The 27,844-nt window shown below is 45.4% G+C and overlaps 1 protein-coding gene and 1 long non-coding RNA gene across 5 annotated transcripts in view; one reads left to right on the forward strand and one right to left on the reverse strand.

The window, feature by feature from the left end:
• On the reverse strand, positions 1-27,661 carry LOC310678759. Of its 2 annotated transcripts, XR_014511943.1 has the most exons (4): positions 27,534-27,661; positions 27,082-27,139; positions 13,887-14,049; positions 1-177 (listed from the first exon to the last, which is right to left on the reverse strand). It is a non-coding gene; the product is annotated as an uncharacterized lncRNA (long non-coding RNA). The 2 variants fall into 2 exon arrangements; XR_014511944.1 differs by lacking the exons at positions 27,082-27,139; positions 27,534-27,661 and adding an exon at positions 19,122-19,238.
• PAX3 (paired box 3) overlaps positions 24,623-27,844 on the forward strand; it is a 106,196-nt gene continuing 102,974 nt past the window's right edge. The window contains exons 1-2 of one of the 3 annotated variants that reach the window (XM_083442806.1): positions 24,623-25,412; positions 27,605-27,840. In XM_083442806.1, coding sequence (XP_083298932.1) covers positions 25,328-25,412; positions 27,605-27,840 — 321 coding nt within the window. In that variant the 5' untranslated portion in view covers positions 24,623-25,327. The remainder of the gene's footprint in view (positions 25,413-27,604; positions 27,841-27,844) is intronic. The other 2 variants (XM_083442805.1, XM_083442804.1) reach the window with 2 other exon arrangements.

The raw sequence follows: 27,844 nt of genomic DNA on the forward strand, positions 1-27,844 counted from the left end.
TGCCAGCCACATCAATGCTTAACATAGTAGATGGATTGTATCACATTTATTACACCTGTGCGCTGCTAGCTAATGTTGATGACCATAGTCCAGTGCTCTACAATGGAGATCATAGACAACATGATGGTTGATAGTACAATATTGCTTCTATCTAGATCTGGTAAATAGTCTGTGGGTCTGAAAATGTAGAGGTATTAAGATGATCTTCTGACAGAAGGAACAGAATTCCTGAAACTCAAACAGAATGCTTGCTTTCACCAAACAAAAGACTCCTGAGCTAGGGACTCCCTTTCTGCAGTAAACTGAGAGGTGATTGTCTTCTACTGGGATTTAAAAATCACAAATGGGAGCCAAGCTGATGGAATCAGCTCAAGAAGCAGAAAGTCCGGCAGCCGTGTAGATTACACAGTTAATCCTCTAAAAATATGCTCTGTCCTTTTAAAGACAGAAGGGGCAGAGGGGGGTGAAATTGTGACCCCTCTTGAGGTCAAAGGGAATTTGTGATTGACTTGGATGGGGCCAAGATTTCACGCTTTCTCTCCAGCAGAAAATTCATATAGTTCTCCCAACAAAGTACTGTTATTGTAGTACTACTGCCCTACTAGTAGTTTCCCTACCAGTAGTAACCTAAATATTTTATTTTCTCATACGGTAGTATTAAACTCAGTTTTTTAAAATGTAGTTTCCATAACGATTCATGAGGCTTTCTTCTCAGTAGTGGAATGCCAAGCATCTATTTTCCTCTTGTGATGAAGCATTACAATGTATACAAAAAAACGTTGCTGCTCCAAAGCACATGACGTCACTCCAAAACAAACCCAAGGGAGGATACTGTGCTTAAAAGTGAATGCGAGAAGAACGTGCAGTTCCACGCCAGTCAAAGTATTACTTGGTACTGAGTGATAATGTGATACCCATGATAAATTGAACAGTAAAATAACCAACCCACCAAGTAGATTGGAGTGGATCCAAATGACCCCCTGTTGTAATTCCTGGCTTCTACTTTCTTACGTTTCTAATTGCAAGAGGCAACATCAAAATTTTGTTGCTTTTCTTCAGCACACATTAAAAAAAAAATCGTTTATTCTAATACTATGTGAAATTAGATGTTAATTTGCTGGATTAAAAAAGTAACTGATTAGTTGTGGTGCAATGGGTCAGTGCATCTGGCTGTTAATCAGAAATGCTTAGTCCCCATTTTACTTAAGGGGAGAGTTATTGGGTCAAAGCCCATTAACAACCCGAATCCCACATGGTCTTGGAAGCCAGTCTGCTGATCTCAATAGAGCCCAATTTCCAAATTGTGCTTAGAATGTGCACTAGCTGTAGAACACCAGGATCTCACTTGGAAACAATCCAAATGGAATCAATGGAGCTTCAAAGTCAGTGGATGTGCAAGTCAGTCCTGGGGATCTTTAGTTAACTTTTTTGTCTGCCACGTCACATTAAAAAAAATAATCTCTTAAGTGGGTTACAAAGTCCTAAAAATACGTTATTTATTATTGCATCTCACCTTTTCCTCCAAGGAGCACGAGGTGGTATGCGTGGCTCTGTATTTGCCTGTGGGTTAAACCACAGAGCCTAGGACTTGCCGATCAGAAGGTTGGCGGTTCGAATCCCCGCAACGGGGTGAGCTTCCATTGCTCGGTCCCTGCTCCTGCCAACCTAGCAATTCGAAAGCACGTCAAAGTGCAAGTAGATAAATAGGTACCACTCCGGCGGGAAGGTAAACGGCGTTTCCATGTGCTGCTCTGGTTCTCCAGAAGCAGCTTAGTCATGCTGGCCACATGACCCGGAAGCTGTATGCTGGCTCCCTCAGCCAATAAAGTGAGATGAGCGCCACAACCCCAGAGTCGGTCACGACTGGACCTAATGGTCAGGGGTCCCTTTACCTTTACTTAACCCTGTAAAGTAGATTAGGCTGACCCAAGAGCTGAACTTCATGGTTGAGTGGGGACTTGAACCCTGTTCTGCTTCGTCCTAGCCCAAACCCCATCCACTACACCTCAAATAAACATCACAAGTAAAAATCAAATTTTACAATAGAACAATTTTTAAAAGAGATGCACATATCCTCTTAAACATGAAACAAAAATGATAATAATAATATACTATTATACAAGGTGTGACTGGAAAGTTCGGTGAATGGTCACAGAAATCAGACAGCGATAAATATTTGAACATACAATCGGCATCGAAAACCCACGAAATGCTCACAATTGCGTACGGAGATGAAGTTGCAACTCGAAAGTCATGTGTGGTTTAAGCGTTTCCGTGAAGGGCGGCAAACCATCAAAGATAGCCCTTGGTCTGGCAGACCGTCAACGAGCAAATGTTGACGGCAAATGTTGACAGAGTCCGTGAGTTATTGATCGGCATTTGACCGTCTGATTGATGGCAGAAGAATTGCATATTCTGCGTGAAATCGTTACTGAGGTTACTGAGTTGTCCCACCCTTCATATTCTCCCAATCTGACCCCACTGGATTTCTTTCTTTTCCCCAAACTGAAATCTTTACTGAAAGGTCACAGATTTTCTAACATTTTACATGTCCAAGCTGCTGTGATGAGGGAACTGAAAGCAGTCCAAAAAGAGGACTTTTCCAGAAATTTCCAACAGTTCTACCAACGTTGTCAACAGTGCATTGTATCAGAGGGGGCCTACTTTGAAGGTCTGTAAGGTATGTAAGTTCGAATATTTCTCACTGTCCTGTTTCTGTGACCATTCACCTAGCTTTCAGGTAACACCTTGTATAATCACTATAATAACTACTAGCAGTTCCAAAATACTGTGGGGTATGAAACACAGAGCAGTCAAATAAAACATTCCTAGAGTGGACATAAAAGGGGGTGTCTGGACCAGCCAGTCAGAACTTCCTGTTTCCTCCTGGACTCGAACAGACATCCTCTACATGTAACCAGAGTTGGGCATGACCTCACCAGTGCAGATAACAAAATAGCACAGGGGAGGCAGCCATCTCTCTCTCTGACTCCATTCCTTGAAGAAGCAACATCTCCTTAGCCTGAGATGCTCTCAGCCAAGAGAGGACAAAGGACCTACAGCCATACCTTGGGTTAAATATGCTTCAGGTTGAGCGTTTTCAAGTTATGCTCCCTGGCGACCCGGAAGTAATGGAGCACGTTACTTCTGGGTTTTGCTGCTCGCGCATGCACAGATGCTCAAAATGATGTCACGCGCATGCGCAGAAGCGGCAAAACACGACCCATGCAGTCGCGTGTTATGTTCTACTCAGGGTGCGAACGAGGCTCCGGAACGGATCCTGTTCGCATCCAGAGGTACCACTGTACCTGCTTATGGGATAGATTCCGCATTTATATATTTTGTAACCTAAGTCTGCCTTCTGGGATCCTTCTGTGAACAGAATGTGACTAACCTATTTTATATACTTTTATACAAGACTTTGTTGTGTCTATTCTTTTAAGAGGGAATAAAGGGGAATTACCAGGAAACTTATTTTAGAGGCTTATGCAAGCCTGGCAATGACGTTATCCGCTTTGCAATTTTAAAAAAGGGGAATGTTACTCTGCAAAATTATAGAACTTGTTATCACAAGTTGGGAAGGTTATAATTAAACAATATATCCTCTCCTGCCTCCCTGAACATTCCCACAAATACAACAGACACAACCAGCTCTACCCACCAAGTATACAAGCATGTATTTATGTAGAGCGCCCTCACTTCTGTTGCTATCCATTCCTAAATTAAGCTCCCACCAAAAGGTGAGGTGAAATGACATCGCCACCCTTCTGGAGCTCTCTTCTTTTCCCAGGCAGCACCCAGAATCTTCCCACCCCCAACCCCTCACCCATAAAGGCAACACACCAAGTAAGGGATGTGCAGCCCTTGCAGTGTCGCCAAAAAGGATAAGTTTGTAAATGGGAAGTGTTCCCAGCAAACCTCTCTCTCTCTTTTTACCCAGCAGTAAATCCCACCCATTTCAGTGAACTTTACGAAAGAAAGAAAACTCCCCATGGGAATAAAATGAGCTGATTCCACATTAGACAGGCCATGGAAGTTCAGAGACTTCCTTTTAAGTATTTTGCATGAGAAGGAAGGCAGCCCTCAGATGTTTACGTGAGGAAGTGTGACACCTTGCGCATTTTTAAGATCCTGTGCACACGACAGCTGCCATTCTGCACACTTACCAGGGAACCCTTGAATCCCGACTTGGGAGGAAGGCTGGATGTAAATATATTAAATAAATGTCAGAGAATCATAGAGTTGGAAGGCAGCACAAGGGTATTCTAGTCCAACCTGCTACAATGCAGGAATCTTTTGCTTATTGTGGGGCTCAAACCCATGGCCCTGAGATTAAGAGTCTCATGCTCTACTGACTGAATAATAATAATAATAATAATAATAGGGCTTCCTTCTGAGTAGAAATTATAGGACTGCTTTGCTACTTCTACTTAGGAATAAACCATTATAAACCAGTATAAATGGTATAAATATTCCCAGTGGTTTCTCTGAGAATAAAGTTAGGATTCTTGCTCATATATGGGATCTATCTCTCTCTCTCTCTCTCATCTCTTGCTGAAAGATTGGGCAAAAGAGGTTTAAGAACAAGATGGTCCTATTGATTTGGAAGCAAGGCATCCTCAGAAAAAAGGGGGGAACGAGTGGGTGCATTTTGAGGAGGCTTTCTTCCAATGTATCCATTTGTGTTTTTTATTATTTTGGTTTTTTTTATGTGTAGCATTTATTTGAATAGCCCCCCCTACCCCCCAACAGGAGGAGGAAGAGAAGGACTGTTTTAGGGATGCTCGTCAGCGTTCATGTCACGGTCGTTTGATTCTGCCCCAATCTGAATGATATTTTTAGGGACCCCCCACAATTTCATCTCTGCGCTGTAATTTAATATGAAGACGCTGTTAGGAACTAAAAAAAACAAAAACTTTCAAACATTATAGCCAACCAGGCCACGTTTGCCTATGATTTCGTTAGCCGTTCCTTAGAGCTTCCTTGACGGTGAGCTGTTGTCTGATGCGGCCAGACTGCGTGCTCTTCAGCAATCCCTTCATGCCCTCAGTAGCCTTAGGAATTTCAGCAGGAGTTGGGGGAGCCAATTCAACTTTAACATAGTACCAAAAGTGGCTAGGCGAGGTTTTGAATAAGTAATAGCAGCAGAGACAAGCTTGGGCCCTTTGGTGGTGATGGTCGTCACCAGCTTCTGCGCCATCCCAAAAGCAAGCGGAGGACGGAGGAGGACCGCAGAGGAGGAGGAACCCAATGTATCCATTTGCGGTGTGACCAAACACAGTTTGTTTTTCTTCTGGTCGGCCCGTTGTGTCCCTTTTGTGATTTATTCTTTATTTTGGTTGCCCGCTGCGGTCTCGCTGCCTTTCTGCGAGAGACTAAAATAAACATTTTGAATTGGTTTGTGATTTCAGGTCGTGACCCCACTCCGAGATTCCACACCAGCCCGCTTGGCGCTTCCATGCAGCTAGTCGGCGCTCTGCCCAGCAAACCAAACACCCATTCATAAACAGACTAGGTTCTTCAGCCCTGAGACAGCGCCGGAGATGAGCTACACCGGCAGCGGCTACTGTTCTTGGGCTGGCCTCGCTTCTCGCACGGATCTCACTGCACCGAGGCTGCTCGAAGAAGGGCAGGAGGCGTATCTGGTCCCTCGCAGTGGCAGCGAGGACATCACAGGCAGTAGCTGATTTAGTTCCGTGGACTGAAACAAACAAACAGGCAGACACAAAACCCAAAGGCAGAGCCTTTGGCTGGACCAGGGTGGATGTCAGCTTTAGCGTTACACAGATTTCTTCTTCAGGCAGAGGAGTTCAAAGCAAAGCACATTAGAGGTGGATGAGGATAGGCAACATTTTGCTAACACCCTTCTTCAATCAGCCTATCTTGCAATTAAATAGCGCAGGGTCACTGACGCAGAGGAAAACATTGCGCGGCACTAATGCAAAGCAAAGCAAAGAGATTTGCTTTAAAACACATCCACTTTAAAAGTATTCAAAAAACTTCGACGCAGTACTGACTCATGCTTCCTTTGTGTACCGTTTGCTAGCTTAATTTTTGGTGGCTTATCACAGACGGTCGTAGTCACACGGACGATAAGGTCTGACTGCAACATCAAGTGATGTCTTGCAGGTGTGACAGATTCGTTTCCCACCTAGAATTCGTTCTCCATCTAGAATAGTGCTCCAAATCCATTGATTGTCATCTGACTTTCGGACCTTAGGTCTTCAGTAGCCTTTGGTTTTGTGCATTTCGACTTCAAGTTCGCCTGTTTTCTAACCACTCCTTGAGGCATCCAAGCAGAAGTTTGCTTAATGGCCCTGTTAATGTGGAATTTGTTGAAATATTTATATTGCTTACAAAGTTATTCACAGTTTTTAATGGGAGTGTAAGAGTGCCAGCCTTCTCTTTGCAGGACTCTGCTTCATAAGTTATAAAAAATGTATTCTTAGAACATATGGTTACACAAGCAGCGCCTTATATGAGCCCTTTGTGGCCAATTGCCCTCTGATCTGCCCGCCAGAGAGTGGTTCACAAGTGTTAAAATGTGAGACTCAAACCTTTCCAACGTTCAGTTAAAAGTGTCAACATGGCATTATAATATGTCAACGAAACAAAAAGTTGTAAGGGGTATTACCACACCACTTAAGGACTAAAAGCAGCGGTTATTTTGGATGTGCTTCTAAAGCCCATAATCCACTTGCATGGGCTTTGTGACCACAGGAAGGGAAATACAAATCTAGAACACAGGCAGAGGTATGCCTAGATATTGGGAATCATAGGTGGGGAGAGCCGTGTTTCACTCATGGGCTTCCTGTGGGAACGTTCAGGGAGGCAGGAGAGGATATATTGTTTAATTATATCCTTCCCAACTTGTGTTAACAAGTTCTACTATTTAGCAGAGTAACATTCCCCTTTTTAAACTTGTACAGTGGATAACGTCTTTGCCAGGCTTGTATAAGCCTCTAAAATAAGCTTCCTGATAATTCCCCTTTATTCCCTCATAAAAAGATTAGACACGACACAGTCTTGTATAAAAGTATAAAAGAGTTTACTCACACGCATTCTGTTCACAGATGGATCCCAGAAGGTAGACTTAAGTTACAAAATACATACACCTGGAATGTATCCCATAAGTCTAGTAGACCCAATCTGAGTCTCACAGCTCAAGTTGCTTAGTTTTTTGTTGCTGTATGAATTTCAAGAATCCCAGAGTTTGAGATTCAGTAGCACAGGTGTTAAAGAGGTGAAGTGTTGTGCTAAATTGACTCTTCTGCTGTGGCAAATGTAATCTCCCCTCTTTTTGCAGAGGTCAAGACCTGAGAGGAATAACAATGAGTTCACGAAAGTACTTGGGTGTATAACAAAAAACGCAAACTCACGGGGGAAATGTGGCAATCTTCCGTGGAACAACCCCTTTGAAGACAACGATAGCGGTTAATCAGACCTTGTTGCTGGTTGCGAAGGGGTCCCCATAACAGTTCAAGCTACAGGGCCCCCAAAATGTAGGTCCATCAGTGCACAAGCATCTGGCTGGGCATTGTGAGAAGAGGATGCCGGACCAGATGAATCTTTGACCTGATTCAGCAAGACCCTTCTTACTCTATAATGTAACAGGGTAGGGAAGGCCAAACTTATGCACACATATACACTTACCCCACAGGCACTTTCATTCTACTTCACTCATCATTCACACACTTGCACACTCATCAGAGCATGAAAACACACACATGCAGCGCACATGTGCAGCACAGTCTCTGGCTTATTTATTTATCGTGTTTATATCCCACCTTTGTTCCAAGAAGCTCAAGATGGAGTCCATTCTTCATCCCTCCTTATTTATTTCCCACAACAACCTTGTGAGGTAGAAATAAATAAATAAAATTGTCCAGTAGCACCTTAGAGACCAGCTAAGTTTGTTCAGGGTAGAATCTGTGAGGTAGGTTAGGCTGAGAGGCAGTGACTGGCCCAGGGTTGCCCAGTGAGCTTCATGGCTGAGATGGGATTCCAATAACCCTGGTCTCCTGGATCCTAGGAGATCTACTTACACCTAGATGGACATTATGCTGCTCACCAGTGCCAGGTGAAGAGCCTGCTGGATCATACCAACGGCCCATCTAGCCCAACCTGTGGGAAACTTGCAAGCAGAATCCGAGCAGAACAGCACTCTCCCCTCCTTCGGTTACCAGGAAGTGGTATTCAGAAGCATTACAGTAGTACCTCGGGTTACAGAGGCTTCAGGTTACAGACTCCACTAACCCAGGAATAGTACCTTGGGTTAAGAACTTTGCTTCAGGATGAGAACAAAAACCGGGTAGTGGCAGCGTGGCGGCAGCAGGAGGCCCCATTAGCTAAAGTGGTACCTCAGGTTAAGAACAGTTTCAGGTTAAGGACGGACCTCCAGAACGAATTAAGTTCTTAACCCGAGGTATCACTGTACTGCCTTCCACCATGGACGCAGAGCATAGTCATCAATAGCCGTCTCCTCCAAGAATGTCTAAACCTCTTCTAAAGGTCCAAACCTCTTCTAAAGCCATCCAGGCCACCACTACCTTCTGTGGAAGTGAGTTCGTAGTTTAACTATGCGTTCCGTGAAGGTCTTTCTTTTCTCTGTCCTGACTCTTCTAACATTCCGCTGCATTGAATGACTACGAGTTCTAGAGAGGGAGTAAAACATTTCTCTGTCCTCTTTCTTCATGCCACGCATGATTTTATAAATACAGTTCGGCTGCCTAATTAAAACCCCGAATCTCCCCCATCGTTTGCGAATTTGAGCTCTGCAATCCGTCCAGCTTCTTTGCCCGCTCTCTCTCTCCCCCCCCCCCCCCCAGTCTACAGGACCGCAGAAACCCTGCATGGCATTTTATCCCACTTAGCGTTGCCTACAGACGACCTCTATTTCCTCGCGTCCCACGCTCTCCTTTTCAAGACCAGCCTCTCCTAGGAATCGAACCAATATTCCGCAGCGCTTCCTAGCCTGGATCTGCTTCAGGCATGATCCATTCTTCAAAGTGTGTCTGTAGAGGAAAGCTATTTCTATAACTCTTTTCACCGGGTTGTTTTGCTCTGTGTTTTATTTACTGATGTTGCTATTTTAACGGCCGTGGGACTGTTTTATATAAGGGCATAGATCTCTCATTTTGTCATGAAGCGGCCAATCCATCCATCAGTAAAATCCAGCCTCCTTTCCCTTTTCGCCTTGGAGCTGATGAGAGGGAAAGCGAGATTGGGGGGCGATTCTTTGGCAATTCTTTGCAACATATCTGGCTCCCCAATTGTGTCTCCGCTTGATTTCTTCGCTGATGATGGGATCCCGGAAGGCTCTTCACCCTTGAGCGCACCTGCCTTGTCCACAACCCGTGAGCAACAGGGAAAGCCCAGCTAACCTCCTTTTGTCTCTCTCTTATGACCAAGATGCTTCAGTTCCTGAGTTGTTGTTGTTGTTGTTGTTGTTGTTGTTGTTGTTGTTCTTCTTCTTCTTCTTCTTCTTCTTCTTCTTCTTCTTCTTCTTCTTCTTCTTCTTCTTCTTCTTCTTCTTCTTCTTCTTCTTCTTCTTCTTCTTCTTCTTCTTCTTCTTCTTCTTCTTCTCCTCCTCCTCCTCCTCCTCCTCCTCCTCCTCCTCCTCCTCCTCCTCCTCCTCCTTCTTCAGCGAAGGCGGTCCTTCGAGGGAGCGCTGCGAAAGTGTGTCAGGGCCATAAAAGCGCGGGGCGCAAGCTTCAAAGGGCCCCCTGATGACTTCCCAACCTTTATTTATGTGGCTATTAATGCAATCTCCATCGCGCAGATATACATCTTTATCCTTTCAACTGATATGCTGGGAATCAATTAGATATGCAGATTACATTTCATAAGATCCCAAATGTTAATCTTCCCCCCACTTTTTTCTCTCTAGGTCCTGACTGTTAATTTTTTTCCCTTTCTTTCGCCATCTCATATTATGTTTCGGCAATCGAGGGAGGTGAAAGGAACCCTCCGAACAATTAATCTTCGGGCTACTTGATTGAGAAGGACTTTTTTTTAAAAAAAAAAAAGGCAGGGGGAGAGGAAGGCTAGCTCCCCTCTCTTGGGGAGGGGGTGTCACATTTACCCGGGACGGGGAAACAGGGAGGGGAAGCGGGTGGCCTCTTAACCAGCCGGCGGCAGAGGGAAGGGCTGCGCGCTTTATGGGAGTCTATCTAGGAGAGATAGCCCAATGGGTCGTGTTTTGTTGACGTCCACTCCGGTCCCATGCAAAGAGGGCCTCGGAGTTCGGCAGGATTTATCCCTAAGTATTTAGATTTCAGCCTTGGAAACATTTTCCTTCAAGCACACCAGGACACTCTCTCTCTCTCTCTCTCTCTCTCTCTCTCTCTCTCTCTCTCTCTCACACACACACACACCCCCCTGTGCGTGTTGCTTATTTAGTTATATAGCTATTTCTATACCGCCTTCTCATTATGAAAAGTCATGGCTACCTACAGTAAAGGCATTTAAATAGCATAATATCCAGAATAAATGACCAGCACCGATTCCAATTCATTTTCTCAAAAATGCTTGGATTTCAGTGGGGACAGTGTTCGCAGTGGTCTGGCCGGTGTCCTTCAGGTCATTTAGGATGTTCACAGTAATATCTGGAAGCTTAGCCTGGTAATGTATTGGATGCCAGTCCAGTATTTGTGTTTGTGTACACTCTCTCTCTCTCTCTCTCTCTCTCTCTCTTTCTCACCTTTGAGACACCAAACTCCAGCCGGGCATACTTGGTTGTTAAGCATTTTCCACCGAAACAAAGATGAGAGTTTCCCATTTAATGGCGCGTGCAAACCTATACATTGTTACCTGAGACTGAGTTCTCTTGAACTCAAAGAAAGCAACTGTAGCCTAGTTCGTCCATTTAAAAAAATAAACCCTCCAAAATACCTGGAAAAACATCACTCAAAAATCTGTCCTTTACAGTGGTACCTCGGGTTAAGTACTTAATTCGTTCCGGAGGTCCGTACTTAACATGAAACTGTTTTTAACCTGAAGCACCACTTTAGCTAATGGGGCCTCCCGCTGCTGCCCCGCCGCCGGAGCACGATTTCTGTTCTTATCCTGAAGCAAAGTTCTTAACCTGAAGCACTATTTCTGGGTTAGCGGAGTCTGTAACCTGAAGGGTATGTAACCTGAAGCGTATGTAACCCGAGGCACCACTGTATTAGGACCAACCAAAACGTCACACACTTGTTGCAAGCTTTTGTTGAGGCTCTTACCGAAATCATTTAGACATAAACACGTTAAAAACTCATCAGACACTTCCCTTTCCGCCCCAACGGGTTTCTTGGATAAAAAAATAAAAATCGAGCGATCAGGATTTACTGAAAAGTTTTTCAGCTTTTAGATTTCTGTGGCCTCAGTTTTCTTGCGTTTTCTGCCTGTTGTGGAACTTGCAAGTGAAACCGGATCCTATCTGTGTATGTTTGCTGGGAAGGAGGTTTCACTGAGTTCGGTAAGGCTTGCTTCTAAAGGGGGTGCATAGGATTGAAGTCATGCAGCCTAATCATCACCATCATCACCATCACCATCATCATCACCATCATCCCTTCTACACACTTGCCTCAAGGATATGTACCACGGCGATATACAATAAAAACAGAAAAAGTTTAAAACACAAAACAGCAGTTATATTTAATACAGAACCAAGGTAATACAAATTAGACACTCCTGGAAAAGACTCATTTATCCAGCTGTCTTCAATTCTTCAATTGTTTCCGGAAAGTGAAGATAGCGGCCAGCGGGCGCCTGTCATATCTGAACAGGAACATACTATTCCACAGAACAGGGACAGCCACACTAAAAGTCCTGCTCCGAGTTACTGTGGACTTCTGACATCTTTGCAACCTTTCAGGAGAAAGTTTCACACAACGCTCTACTGAATATTTAAGAGATTATGCATGTTTCCTCGGAAATAAGTCCCACTGAAATCAATGAGATTCATTGATTAATAAAATCAATGAGATTTATAAGTGAGCATACGCTGCAGCTTTAGACAGCAATTCCATGCATATTTAAGGGAAAGTGTGCCTAGTTTATTCTATTTTCTAGAATAATTCAGGCTGTGCACAGGTACGGACCTGCGCGAAGTCTGTCCCGCACCAAAGAGCCTTTCTGTCTTTATTTTTTAAACAGTGACTGCAGATCTGTTCTTACTGCAACCAACAATTAAAATTACCATTTACCAGTCCTTTGGGATTGCACGTGGCCAGGGATTGCTTTATAAAGTTTCCTCTTGTTGTAAAACCTAAGTTTATAGAATGACTGTCCGCTGTCCTTGGAGGAAAGGTGCCCCCAACAGCCCAGACTGCAAATCTTTGTACACTTAAGAGTAAGCGCTGTTGAACTGGGATGCAAGGATACTCAGATCTCATATATACATCCGTGTAAGAGTGCTTGGGGATTTCTAACCTACCATTCCGATCCTTGGACCGCAGGCTCCCCTTTATTTCAATAGAACACGAGCCCTCAAGTGCGTTTTGGGACGCGAGCTGACGAAAGCATCGCACCAAAAGGACACATTCTCGGAAGGGAATCCCAATAAATCCGTGAGTTGTGTGTATTATCTTTGCCCTCAACCAGAGCCAGGCGAATGAGATCTGATATGTTGGGTATAACTGGAGTGATGGGTTCGATTGCTGGAGAAGATCGTCTCATTATGAAGAACGTAGGGAATTTATTATCTGGGCGCTGCAGGAGGTGGCGAGGTTTGTCCCTCGGTGGCGCTTGATCGCGGCAAACGATCCAAGGACCGCTGCTCAAAAACCTCGTGCAGGGCCGGCCTGACGAATTTCCTGCTGCTTTTCCAGGCGAGGTTCCCTTTGAGGAGAGATGGTGCCACTTGACCGGAGTCATAAAAATGCCGCTAGCCTGGTGAGCGTCGGTTGGCTGTGGAAATTGACTTCGCTTGGAAACAGAGGGGTACCCTAAGACCGCTGCGCTCGTTTTATAGTCCGCTAATCATTACTTTCTGCAGAGAGGGGTCCATTTATCTCTCTCTCCCGCCCCCGCCCCACCCAATCCTGAAAAGGAATTTTTATTTGCAGGCTAAAGCCCAGATTCCAATGCATATGCTCCACGGAGAGTAGTAATGCTTTACGCACAGCTACATAATAATTACGTGATAAAACTAAGAGAGGGTAGCTGATTCCGTCCCCCCCACCCCCGTAAAGCTTGCTTTTCACACTGTCCTAAGGACGTTTGCTCAGGATTCCCCGCTATGCATTTCAGTGAGTTTATATATTTGGGGCTGAGATATTAACGTAAGGCTGCAACCTTATACACATTTACCAGGCATTAAGTCCAACTGAACTCAGTTTATGAGCGAATATTCTGAGGGTTACGCGGGTGGTATCTCAACAAGTGCCATAAGCTCAGACGTCTTAAATTGGCAATTGTCTCACTGATTTCAGACCAGGATATAATGTGAAAAACTGAACTGTGAAGCCTGAGCTTATGCCTAACTTGATGGAAGTAATTTCCACGGTGTTCAATACACACGCCCCCCAAGTTAGTCTGCGTAGAATGGCAGACTTAGTCCCTAGCTGTATATTTAGGGTCTGCTGTTTTCTGCTAGTTATGGATTTCCCCCTTCTGATTCCTTGCAAAAACTGTAATAAATAAAGAGAGGACATGCAGCTCCAGTGACAGTGCACTGCAAGTATATTTGTGTGCATAGGACAGTCCTGTGCAAACTAATTCACACAAGCTTATGTATAAGGCCTGTTATATGCAGACTTACTTCCGAGTAAACATGGATAGAATTGGACAGCTTGCATTTCTTCAGCTCTTTTGCTCACAAGAGGTAAATCTGCAATCCATGCACATTTACTTTGGAGTAAACCCCACTCAATTAAGGTTGTAATCTTATACTCACTTACCTGGGAGTAAGTCCCATTGAAGCCCGTGAGGCTTAACTTCCATGTTTAAGAATAAGTTGTAAGTGGGACTTTTTTTAAAGTAAAGCTTGCATGGAACATCTTGAACATCTCATTGAACTCGGCGAAACTTTCGCATTTAATATCAGTTTGTAAACATATTTACCTGTGGAAGAAAACCAAAGAGTAGTAGATCCAATTAAATGGCATTAGTGTCAATGGAATTAACTGTCTAAGGCTGACTTTCCACCTAATAAACATGCATAGGGCTTGAGCTGTTAGTGGTGGATCTATCTGGGAGTTAAAGGTAAAGGTAAAGGGACCCCTGACCATTAGGTCCAGTTGTGACCAACTCTGGGGTTGCGGCGCTCATCTCGCTTTATTGGCCGAGGGAGCCAGCGTACAGCTTCCAGGTCATGTGGCCAGCATGACTGAGCTGCTTCTGGCGAACCAGAGCAGTGCATGGAAACACCGTTTACCTTCCCGCCGGAGCGGTACCTATTTATCTACTTGCACTTTGACATGCTTTCGAACTGCTAGGTGGGCAGGATCTGGGAGTTAGACATGGTCAAATCTTGTTTGGAAGTCCTGTCCTAAAAATATTGCCTGGAAGTTTGTCCCGTTGAAATCAGTGAGCGTTACTTCCTCCAGATATGATGTTTAATACAAAAGAGGACGCCGAATTTGAGATCAGCTTCCCAACTGCTCGATTGTTTTCCTGTTTACAGCTTCAGCCTCAGTGCTTGCAAATAACTGGGTGGCAGTGGTGGAGAGATTCCAAACCCTTGCCCCAATCCCAAACACTTTAACTTGGAAATTAAATTCCTATTGAGTCCAGTGGAACTGACTTCAAAGCGCGGGAGATTCATGCAATTTGCTGGGAGTCAAAAGTTAAACCTGCGTCTCAATTCCCACTACTGTTTACGACGCCGAAGCGTTTGGGGCGTGCAAGTCAAAGCAATGTGGCAGGGAAATCAAACTCTGTGGGACTGTTAGCTCCACGCAAACTTGCCGAGGATCGCTCGGCGTGCCTGAGAACGTTTAACCTGCAGATGGATCCAGGGAGTGATTTTTCAGAAGTCCAACATTCCAATCAAAAGTCAAGTCCAGCTTATTCCAATGCAATGAGACTTACTTCGCAGGAAGCTTCTACAGGATCCCTGTATGGAAACTGGACCAAAAGGTTTACATCTACTTAGCCCACCTTTAATCGGTTAATAGGGATGGTTGTGCTTCTTCATACACATAAATAAACGAAAATACGAAATCATTAGGCTGTGAACCTAAATACACAAAGGAGTAAGCACCATTGATCTCAATGGGACTTACTTCTAAGTAAGCACTGATAGGGTTGGCAAATGTAGTTCCTCACCCTGCCGCCACTGGGATTTCTTTCTAAAGTTCCTATTTTCTAATTTGAGGCAACTGGGTTCAGAGAAGTCTATGCTTCCTTAGGTAAAGGTAAAGGGACCCCTGACCATTAGGTCCAGTCGCGGAGGACTCTTGCACTTTGAGGTGCTTTCGAACTGCTAGGTTGGCAGGAGCTGGGACACGAGCAACGGGAGCTCACCCCGTCGCGGGGATTCGAACCGCCAACCTTCTGATCGGCAAGTCCTAGGCTCTGTGGTTTAACCCACAGCGCCACCAGCGTCCCCTATGTTTCCTTAGCAGGGTCCATTTGTTTGCACTGAAAACACCCACTTTTTCGCTCAAATCGCAGCGTTAATTTATTCTAGACGTTACACTTTCATTTGGGAGGCAGGAGCGACGTTTTCATACGTATTTAGGAAGCCAACGAAGTGAAGGCAAGCGCCGAACTAAAATAGCTTTAGCCAGCGCACGAAGAAATGCATCCACTTGCGCCCCAAGAGCTGCAGATCTGGGGGCGGGGAGGGGGGCGGAATCCCCATCAGCAACCCTTACTTTCAAAATAAACAAATAACTTTTAAAAGGTACTTTGCATGCCTTGTTTTTCATTCAGTCTGCCGTGAATCTATATCGTGGGATAAAAGCAGGAAATAAAAGGAGAGAGAAAAATGAGGGAGTCGCTCAAAAAGAAACACCCACAAAAGCAAACCAACACCCACCACGCTAAACGGTCCGCTAAACTACAACCAGTAATAACTAAGACTGAACTGAAATTGTGTGCTTACGATCCAGCTAAAACTAAGCTTCGAAAACTATAGGGGGGACTTTCTAGGTGCATGTCTAACTCTCCATTGAAATCAACATAAATTGAAAGTTCTTGACTTGGGCTATATCGTTTTCTGCGTGAGTTGTGCAATAAAGAGAGGCACGTTTCAGAATCGTGCTCTTGTCTTATAAAACTGCCTGGTCCATAAGGGAATCTTTCGCAGGACCAGCCACGCCAAATCTTTCTTTCTTCTTTGCAATCTAAAGCCTAAACGCAGCTACCCGGAAACAAGATTCCCTTAATTCTGAGGGGTGGGGATCTTACTTCCAAGTTAGCAACTGGAATTATTCTTTGCAAAAACTTACAGATGCTCCAAAGGTTAGGAGGCGGGAGGTGATTTGGCAGGTTATTCTTGTCCCGAACAGCTTAGAAGTTCCTTTATGCTAGACATATTTTTTTATTAAAGAAAAATCATGAGAAACTGGAATAGGAAAGCTTTCTGCTGTATTTGAGAGCGGGTGGGAAGCCTGCTAAATAGCATAATTGATATTTTTCCTTCCAACAGGGGAGAAACATACTAATGTTACCGTCCATAAATAATTGCCTGGGTGTTGTTAATAGCTCTAATTTTCCCTGCCCATTTGATGTGCTGCAGGTTTAATATTGAGCACTTACTAATCCAATTAAAAGTGCACCTGGCCTGGAAGAGCTCTATAATTAGCAGGAGCATTTTTAGCTATTTCCACTGGAAAGGCGTGAAATCCTCTCCGCTGGGCTAATATGGGGGTCCAGGCATTCGTGGCTAATCGTTCGCCTGGAATGTGAACAAGTTCCCGGGCAGGGGAAGAAGTTGAGCGACTTTTGTCTCCTCTTGGGAAATGAAAAGCCACAGGCCCAAGGGGGGCAGCCCTTTCTTCGCTCAAATAGCCGGGACGGGACGGGATCGGGTCCCCAGGATCTTGCTGGTGGCTTGGGGGCGGGAGAGAGAGGAGAAAATTTTTACGCACAGCAGGGGTAGCCAGAGCCATTCATGCCAAAGTGCACGGAGAATTCCAATGGAACGCCGGAGGGCCCGATTCAGCCAATGGGAGCCTTTCGAACGTCCCAGGACTCCCTCCCGCACCGCGCTTCCTTGGTGTGATTGTTTTATTCGTTCACAATTTTTTTTGTTTTGTTTAGGCAGCAGAAGCCTAAATAGAATGATATTTGCTTTTGGGGGAGGCCATCATTTCTCAGAGGTCTCCGTTTTCATTCACAATATTATCACCAACGACTCACCACAGATAGCCAATAACACACACAGAGACGATTCTTGGCATTTTTTCTCTGCAGAATGATGCTAAATGTGCTTGTTCCCCTTTTCCTCCCAACCCTCCCCTCCGGGTTTCGCAAACTTTCTGGTTGGTGGGGCAATTCTGAATCCCCATGAAATGAAACCCTTTCTTTGTGTCCCGTGAAAGGAACGTCTGGTTGTGTAAGACAAGCATAGTCGACAATTTGCCATGCACGGCCCTGGGAGGACGGGTCCACTTTGTCCGATGGGAAACTCGCGAAGGGATGTCTCCATCTAGCCGGTAGCCGGCCTCGTTTGGAAAACGTGAATAATTGTCCGGTCAGCCGTTCGTAGGACCACGAGACCATAGCCTTGCCCGGCTTCTTTTCACTTTGAGAAAGGGGAAGAGCCGAGCTGTTTATCTGGGGTGCAGTCCTCGCATCATTAAAGCCAATGATAGAATTCCTATGACTGCATTGATTCTGGACTCCACCCAGAGTTCTTGATAATTAGATCACCGTAAGATTGTGCACAACAGACCTTCAGAAATTCAGATCTTATCCGTCCTGTCGTGAGGCTCCTCGGAAGGAAATTATCTGAAGGTTTCAGCCATACTTCTTGGTCAGAGTTTATGTCAGGGTTGATACCTCAGAAGTGAAGCCTTTGGTTATTTGCAAATGATCTGCAACTACAATCTGGCTGGTTGTACATATTCTGAATTTGCTAATTTATGGGGGAGAAACACTTAAATTAGAGACTTGTCTCCGGAGGAGATGGCCTTTACTGTTTTGGGGAAGATTATTAACCCTCTTCAGGCGTTATGCTGATAGTGGCAGCACCAGGAAATGAAAATTGGAGGGGGGGGGATCATAGCTGTCAACTTTCCCCTTTTTTTGCGAGGAATCCTATTCGGAATAAGGGATTTTCCCTTTTAAAAGGGGAAACATTGACAGCTATGGGGTGGACAGCAAAGTCAAAGTGTATTTCTAGGTGGGCGAGTAAGAAAAACAGCAGCACATGTTAATAACAAGAGTTCAGAAATGGAGCGGGGCACGTGTTGGGGGGGAGGGGCTGTTTGCTGACATTGAATGTGAACACGCGATGAGAGGGGATGGGAGGGTTCGGCGCGAGTAGACCCTTCTGCTAGCGTCCACTCAGAGCGCGTAAACGTCTGAAAGGCGGCAGGGAAACCACGCGATCGAGAACCCCCTATATAGCGTGGAAGCTTGCGCAAGGTCTTACGCCCTGGCGCGTGAATAACTGTAGAAGCGCTCACACGTCTGGAGGGAGGATGCCTCAAAACGCGATCCAGAGAAGTGGAAGCCTGTGCTTGCGGAGGCTCCTTGCCTCCGAGTACACGTGGAGAGAAATTGCTATAGAGGCCACGCCTCCACCCTCGCCTTATTTTATGCAAACCGCTTTCAGATTTTGATGATTAAGCAGTATATAAATCCTGATAATTTCCCCCCAGCATATCGTTTGAAAAGGACTTCTGTAGCTATAAAATAGCCCCAATCAGTACACTTGAATTTCACTTTCACCCGGGTTAACTCTGAGATAAGCTCCACTGGAGTTCCAGAAAGACTGCTTTTAGGCTTGCAGTCTTAAGTCCCAGGGACTTTAGCAGGGGAGAGAATTAAGCGCCTGCTTAACTCTCTCGCCCATTAAAGGCCACGGGGCTTCAAGGTGCTTCAAGGTGGCCGAACTGCGCCCGCCTCCATTAGACGGGAGTTGCAATTTCCCATACAGATCATGAGGACCTGTTGCATGTCCATCTTAACATCCAGCCTTGCCGCACAGATGCCCGGGCCTTTTCTCTTTATATAACTACCGAATACAATCCTGAGCTTCTTGTAACAAACGGAAGGCCGCTTGGAAAACGAGGCTTGAATTCCTGCATGCTGAGCTATAAAACTGCATGGAGACCTGCCGGAGACCGGCGCCCCCCTCTCCATTTTTTTGCGCTCGGAGGGGCCTGAAGGGCAATAATGTTCCAATTAGAAACTGCAGCTCCAGCCAAGCTCTGCTCTATGGAGCTATTCAGCAGCGTCGCGTTGCGCCTGGCACGGCTGGCGCGATCGTGGGGGAAGATATCTTAATGTTAGTGCTGGGGAGGGAGACCCGGCGGATTCAAGCGGGACGCAACAACAGCACAGGATCCCCGGAGCTGGCGGACGGCCCACACTGGGCTTGGGGGTGGGGGACGAAGGGTGAGAGGCTGGTGGCCCACAGCGTGGCTCAGTGGCCACAGGCTCGGACCCAAGTGAAAGGGAGGCGGCGGTGAGAGTGAGCAATGCAGAGAGGACACTCTTGGGCAATCCGGTTCGCAGCCTGTTCAAGGCGCCGCGGCTTCCCTTGTGTGTAAATCCCTCCGGACGGATTTCCAGAGAAATGGGATCCAAGAAAGTGTTACTGGGACCTACACTGCGCACCTAACGCACCGGCAAACAAATCCCAGTATAAGGAGCGTCTCCACCCCCATCGTTCAGCCCGGACACTGAGGTCCAGCTCAGAGGGCCTTCTGGAAGTTCCCTCCCTGCAATAAGTTTGGTTAAAGGGAACCAGGCAGAGGGCCTTCTTGGTAGTGGCGCCAGCGCTGTGGAACGCTCTCCCATTAGATGTCAAGGAAACACACAACTATCTGACTTTTAGAAGACATCTGAAGGCAACACTGTTTAGGGAAGTTTTTAATGTTTGATGTTTTATTGTGTTTTTTAATATTCTGTTGGGAGCCGCCCAGAGTGGCTGGGGAAACCCAACCAGATGAGCGGGATATAAATTATTATTATTATTATTATTATTATTATTATTATTATTATTATTATTATTATTATTTTATAAGGCTGGCCACTTCGAGGATGGGGCGAGTCTCTTTTCTGTTGCCCATATGGTAGGACCAGAGTCCATGTGCTCTTCTAAGGAGAAGAAAGTTGTTGTTTTTCACTCACGCACAGGGTGGAACTTCCTGAGAGCTGCTTAGTGATTGAAGGGATTGCCTTGGAAGGTGCTGGATCCTTCTTCCCCAGATGTTTTTAAGCAGAGGCAGTAGAGGTGACTTTCAGGCAATGGGTTAGGCTAGAAGGTCTTTGAGGTCTCTTCCCACTATATGATTCTGTGATTTCAGTGGAATCTACTTCCACTCAACAATGATTAAGATCGCATCCGAAACATGGATATTCTGCCCGTTTCCAAGCACGTTGATTCAGAACTCACTTCCTTAATATTAATGGTAAATAGGCACAGGAACCTTATAATGAAATTCTAGGCATATTTACTCAAAAGCAGGTCCCACGCCATTCAGTAGATCTTCCTTCCTGGTAAATATGCATAGGATTGCAGTCTACCAGCAGTCTTATGCAAGAGCATGTCCTGTTGAGTTCACTGAGCCTTACTCTCAGGTAAGTAAGTGTGTACAGGGTGATTTAAACCTTCATTGTACTTTGAATTGGGCCGCTTCAATATAGTAAGAACCAACAACAGGATTGCAACCTTGTTTTATGGTACAGTGGAATATTTCGGAAGCTTCCAATTAAATGTGTTTCGGAGAGGGGTAGAATCCAAAATTGCATTCTGGAGCAGGGTTCATTTGGCCTGGGGCTTCACTGCAGGAAAAGGGACACTTTCATTTTATGTCTAAGTTTTGGTCATAACTTTTTACAAAAGCATACGCCCGAGCTGCCCAATTCTACGGTTCACGAGTTTGAATTTCAATGTTCTTTTAAGGCCAATGCAGACTTTCTTCCGACCTGTGCTTTGGGCCTGTAGGCTGGAGGGGGGATGAGCACTTCTGGGAGCTAATTAAAGAACAGAGGTCACAACAACCCACCGGGAGATTCTCATCCACGAGCCCCAAAGGAAATAATGAACCTTGCGCAAGAGCACTAGCAGGTCGTATTCATTTCAATGCCAGAGGGTGAAGAGTTAGGCAGGATCGCTTCCCGAAGCACTGTGTCCAAACAGGAACCAGCTTAGTTTGGCTTTTAAAGGGCAGCCAAATTTGGTTCAGAGTTGGTTTTGCACAGGCAAGGTAAGGTGGCCTGGCAAGATGACTCCCTTTCATTATCTCTGCAGGATCAATTGTGATGAGCTTATGTTATACACGCAGACAACACCCCCCCCCCCCCACACACACACCAGGCGAATAATATAGATCTCGGCGTTGGGAGCAATGAGATGTCATTAGGGCGGAACTAATAGTAAATTAAAACAATTTTCTTTTTAAAACGGTGGAAGACAGAGAAACAATATACCGCACTTCCAGCTTTTCAGGCTCTCCGATGCAACTGAATTGCAAGTAAATCAATGGGAATTTCGTGTCACGTAAATAGTTGAGGATCAAGATGGAGAGTTGACGATTTACTTTCAAGTAAACAGCTGAGGATGGAGGCTTGACGAATCTGTTGACGAGTCTATATATGCTAGGTATATAACACGCGCTCTGGTTCCGTTCCTTTAACGCACGTCTGATTTCTGCGCACTTCAGGCTGAAACGCAGGCAACCATCTATGCACTCTTACTGGGGAGTAAGTCTCATTTAATTCAACAAGACTTCCTTCCGACTAAACATCAGTAGAATCCCGGCTGCCTATTGATCTGTATCGATCGGGAATCGTAAAACAAAACAAAACAAAGAACACATTGGGAGTTCTGTTGACTCCAATAGGACTACTCTGAATCAAATCAGTTAATAATTGCTGCCATTTAGAGTTCGTATAGTGCAATCCCCCCCAAAAAAAAATGTTCATAGGTGTAGTAATTACCCTGTGCGCGCGCCCATGTGGTTGAGCGGGTTAAAAAATAAAACGACATCACACCCATGGAAAGGAAGATGATTTTCCTTTAGTCACAGTGTTCACGAGGAACACGGAATAATGTATGGGAAGATATTTTCTGCGCTATGGAGGATCACTGGGGCTCATAAACACCTAGGAGTAAGTCCCAGGTGAGTCCCTTGGCCCCCTGGGGCTTACTTCTGAGTAGACATAGATAAGATTTCACTGTAAGGCTGCAATCTTATGCACACTTTATGAGGTGTAAGTCCCAGTGGAATTACACCTCTAGGACTGTGCTATTAATTCAGCAGCTCTGAAATCAATGTTTGGTATCCACCCTGATCTTAAACGCATTTCGGTTCGAGGGAAACTGTTTCCAAACAAACAATGTGCCTCAATTCAATTTACATCTATTCACTATCCTGGCGCTTCAAGATCTGTTGCCTGGGCCCTTCAAGCAATACGGTTCTCTCATGTTCAGTCAGTCGCTTTCAAATGCCATGGCAAAAACAGGAGGGCTCGAGAAAAACTTGGGGATTTTCAGAAAAGGCTAGAGGCGTGTTTTTCGAAACTTAATAAGAAGTGATCTTTGCAAACCTATGTTGCGCGCAGGTAGGTTGGAAAATTCGAAGTATTTTGTGAAGCAACAATTCTTCTACCATGGCGTATTTCCCAGATCCGGTTAGTTCCCCCGACTGCCCTAGGGTGCCTGTGGAAGAACAAGGCGCAGGCACTTCCATCCTAAATGCGCTACTTGGGAGTAAAGGCCATGCTTGGATTGGGTCTGCTCTCAGGCCATGATATGTGGACGACAGCAAAAATAACGGCAGCTTTTATTTCTTTTTCAACTTTTGTAGAAAATATATTTAGGGACACATTTCCTTACTTTTCATTACCTTTCAGGGCCTGGTTAGCGCTTTGTAACGTACAAAAACCACACATTAATACAGTGTTCTACGAATGCGTCCGTCTTAAAAGTGACTAAGAATCTGCTGTACCTTTATCTGTTTACGAATTCCGAGATTTTGGGAGCCACCGGTCGGGAGACTTTTAACCAGGAAAGCAAAATATTTTTAAGGCGATATAAACGCGCGCACCCGCGAGCGCAGCCACCCATATAATAATGACTAGACTCACATTGCATTGGCTTCAGTACTTTGAAAAAAAAACTCCATACTGGACTCCTTTTGCACATGGACTCCTTTTAAGTTATCACTGGGGGAGGAACTGACCCGCCTTTTAAAGACTTCTACCAGCTTTTACTTTATTCTATATTTACGGGTAACTTTTCATTGTATGACTGGAAGAAAACGGGGCAAACATTGTCCGCCCCTCAGAAATTATAAAATGTATCATAAGTTGAGAAGTAGGGTGGGGAGGGACTTGAAGCCTAAAACTCATTGTTTCCTTTATTTCAAAGGGGGGGAAACCTGAACGATTCTCATCCTTTTGATTGATTAAGGTCTTGAATAACTTGAGGCTTGAGAGTGACAGTTACTGAATAGACTATTGCAAATAAAAAAAGCCCTGTGGAAAGCCGGGCTGGCACTTCAGAGTGCAAAGGAGGCGAGTTTGCTGGCACTTACTAAGTTATAAATAAAAGGACATGCACAATAGTACCTTCTTTAAAGACAGACAGTCTTTACAACACTCCTGGCGTCATATCCTGCTGTGGTCACTTCAGCTCCTAGTCAGTCTTTTCTCTCCCTCTTTCTTTTTCCTTTTTTTTCTTTTTTTTAAAAAACCCTTCCCCTCTCCCAGCAGTTTAGTTTCAATGCTATAATAAATTCCTGGGAAGATCTGCTTCTTAGCAAAGTTCACTTTGGCAAACATATATAGGAATGTGCAATATATATGTATGTGTGTGTATGTATATATATATATACAGCACACGGCCCCGTAAATATGCACAAACACCGATTCCTACCTATCTTTCCAGTTTTTAAAAGCAAGAATCCGTTTGGGGGATCTATAAAGATTCCTGTTGCCGCCGTCGCTTTCTTGGTTTTTGTTTTGTTTTTAAAAATAGGATTGCACCAAAAGCTGGGTTTCCACTCCCTCCAAATGCTGCTTTGAAAAGTTTGAAAACAGAAGGGAGGGGGCTGAGTGGGGGCTAAGTAAGAGAGAGAGAGAGAGAGAGAGAGAGAGAGAGAGAGAGAGAGAGAGAGAGTTTTGCTGGATGCCAGACACACGCCCAGGGGAATCTAGTCTGGAGTTTGAAAGGACAAAGGACAGTCTCGAGAGAAACGCTGGAGTTTCTCTTGAGTTTCCCTGCGTACAGCTGCGCATTTACAACCTCTCCGCAGAAGAAAGAAAAGGTGGCCGAGAAAGAGAGAGGCAAGGAGGCAGAGAAAGACACTGACTCCAAGCCATGCAAGAGGTTGGCTACTTCCTCATTGTAATCTCTTGCACAGTGGCATTGTGCCAAGAGGAGTTGTAAAAAAAAAAAAGGAGAAAAAAGGAAGGGACCGTCCTTCCCCCCCCCTCTCCTCCTCCCTCCTCCGCCGCTTCCCTCCCCTGCTCCTCTTGCATTTTCTCCTGTCCAGCCATTCTCTGAAAGAAAAGGCACTTCATCAAGGGAAGAGAGAGGCAAATCCCGGGTCACCCTCCTAAGCCGGAGCCCTTCGATTGTCAGGAGGAGAAGAGAAAGTTGGCGCTGTCGTCCAATCAGCTCGTGTCTTCTCCAGACGGGACAGTCTCCAGGCTGGCCAATCGCGGCGCAGAGATCCTAAGGAAGCTTGGGGTGAAAGAACTAATAAATACTCCGGAGCGGAGCTTCCTTTCACTTCGTATCAACAACAGGAAGAAATCATTCCTGCCACTCAAGCCCAGTTCGTAGCAAAGTGAGCTCATCCCACGGCAGGGACCAGGCACCTCGCGGCTTCCTCGGCAGCCTTTTTCTCCGGGCAAAACTTTCCCCACCTCCTTTTCCTTGCTCACTCTCTCTTTCCCTCGCTCTCACTTTCTCTCTCGTCCACATCTTTGCCTCGAGATACCACGTTTGATTGAGAAACAGAACAGGGACAACGACCCCCCCCTTCCCCCCTTCCCATAGCTTTATCCCTTCCCCCTTTTCTCCTTTCCTGCCTTTTTATTAATATCTTTTTTAACAACAACAACAACAACAACAACAACAACAACAACAACTCTACTCGATTCATTCTCTGCGGATCTTTTCCCAGAGCTGATCTGCGTTTGCCCTTTCCTCTTAACCTCCGCCATACCTGGATATAATACGTTGAAAGAGAGTCAAGCTGCCTCCAAAATGACAAGTCTGGGTGGAGCTGTCCCAAGGATGATGCGACCAGCTCCCGGACAGAATTATCCTCGCAGCGGGTTCCCATTAGAAGGTAAGACCGTGGAGCAGGAAAATGGGATGTTGGGGTGGGGAGGAGGAGGGGGGAAGGCATCTGTGGCCTGCTTTGGTGCCAATGAGGCCGACTTGGGTATGCCTGGCTGTGGACCTGAACTCCTGAGTTCGTGGAGTTGAGGAAAAACAAGTTGATGTGCACACGCTTAAAAAGGAACGGGTCGCGAGCAAGAGAGAAGGTTTCAGCTGCCATTGTAGGCACGCTTCCTTGGAAGTAGGTGCCAGCGAAATTAACAGGGATTCCTTTCCAAGGAGACTGGATTGGAGCGTAGCCTAGTTTCAACAGCATGGAAAAGCGCAGACAGGAATGTCCCCCTTTCTCGACACACCCACGAATTATACGCATTACTTTTTCGTCAACTTTTTTAAAATTTGGGGGGGGGGGAGGAGAGAAGATAGGGAAAAAAACCCAGGAAGGTCACTGGAGAAGGCAGAGGCAGCGCAGATTCCAAACGAGTTTATTTCCTGGTTTCCTGGTTTCCTTGGAGGGTGGAATTGTCACCTGGCTGGTAAGCGTTGTAGGTGAGCGAGTCACTAAACCTGGTCGCAGTGTCAGAGCAGGAGGACACTCCAAATTTCTAACTCCGCCAGAAACTCCCTTGCATAAGGGAAGTTTACAGGACTTTTCTCCGGCTCTGCCTTTACAAGCACAAGCCAGTAATGCCACCACAAAACTAGCAATTCCAACGACTACTGTTTAGGGACAGTAATAGGTAGAAAAACGCCTTAAGTGCTGTCAAGCAACTCAGCTCAAACTCTCACTTTCGTGCACGTGGGCACACACCCGCGCAACACGCAGCAGGATTCGTGTGGACCTTCGCAATTTGTTCAAAACATGTCAAGAAACTCCCTTCCATTAATTGAATCTTAAGAGCTTTCCAACTAGGATTTCATTATTAAATGTGGGGGACTTTTCTGTTCCCTCTTGCAAGAGAGACTGAAAACAGGTGGGCTCTTTTCCCAGCCTGTTGATTTTCGTACAATCAGCTCAGACAGGAGGACCCAAGGAAGTTGGCAACTCTTCAGCGAGTTTATGAAAACGTTAAAGGTGGTTAAAGCAAGCGATGAAACAATACTGTACAAATTGTTTCAGGGCGAAACAAGTCAGTGTGATCTGGAGAAGGGGTGCACAAGCAGGTGGGCAAGAAAGCGAACTAATCGGAAACAAGCAAACAAATATACAAAACACCAAACGAAATCGGGTTTTCATGTGACTCTTAATATTAACATTTAATATTAACATTTCTATTCCTCTCCCAAATGCATGGTACCAACCACTTCCCTTCCAAAACTGCCCCGACATATGAAACGCAAACAATATAAGTAAATATTAAAGTTGTGGGGTTTTTTATTTTAAAAAAGACTGTGTTTATTCAAAATGGGGCAGATTGTCACATTCTAGCAGACTTCAGGAGACCCGTGGTCAAATGTCTACGATGCTTAGATTCTTCCTACAGTGAGAAGCACGAGCACCAGTTGCAGAAAAGTTGCTGTTACTTATATTTACCCTCTTTTCTGGATCTTTTTGAATCATAAATTGCTTCTTTTGAAGGGGGAATTGGCGAAACTCCGATTACTTAGAGCACTTGTCAACACTGTATGTTTTCCTTCCGACGAAAAGAAAGAGCGATTTAAAAGAAGGAAAATACCTGCGGTAGCCAAAGACTTCCAAACGCAAACCGCGGCTTGTATTAGGGAGTTTTCAACCTAGGAAGAAATATTTATTGAACTGATACCCAAAGCACTTTTCCTCGGAAGAAAATTCAGTGGAAGCCGACCGAGAACAAATATAACCTTCGCGGTTCGGTTTTTAAAACAGATCAAAATGCCCCAGAACTACATATCTCTTACAGATATAAGAAAGTCCACAATTTTGCCACGGCTTAGCCTCTGTTTGCTACGACAGAGACAGCAAACGGTATCAGGGAGTAACTACCGGTAACCCGTTTGTTAAGCAATCCTGAACACGTGCCCGAAAAGTTCCAAGCGAAAGTGTTTCAGGATCCGTGTGCCAGGCTCAAACGATGCCACCAATCGCAAGAGGGAGGGAAAGCTGCCTGGAACGCGCGTCTCTGTGTGTCGTGTGTAACTGTCGCTGTACCTTGCATGTACGTGAGGTAGGCAGTTCAGATACCGAAGGAGCCTTCTCTTCTTTGTCCCCCTTCTGTCCAGTGTCGACTCCGCTGGGCCAAGGCCGAGTCAACCAGCTCGGGGGCGTCTTCATCAACGGCCGGCCTCTGCCCAACCACATCCGCCACAAGATCGTGGAGATGGCTCACCACGGGATCAGGCCGTGCGTCATCTCTCGCCAGCTGCGAGTGTCGCACGGCTGCGTCTCCAAGATCCTCTGCAGGTACCAGGAGACCGGCTCCATCCGGCCGGGGGCAATCGGAGGCAGCAAACCCAAGGTGA

Source organism: Podarcis tiliguerta (assembly GCF_965153285.1).
Source record: "Podarcis tiliguerta genome assembly, chromosome: 5".
Taxonomy (NCBI): Eukaryota; Metazoa; Chordata; class Lepidosauria; order Squamata; family Lacertidae; genus Podarcis; species Podarcis tiliguerta.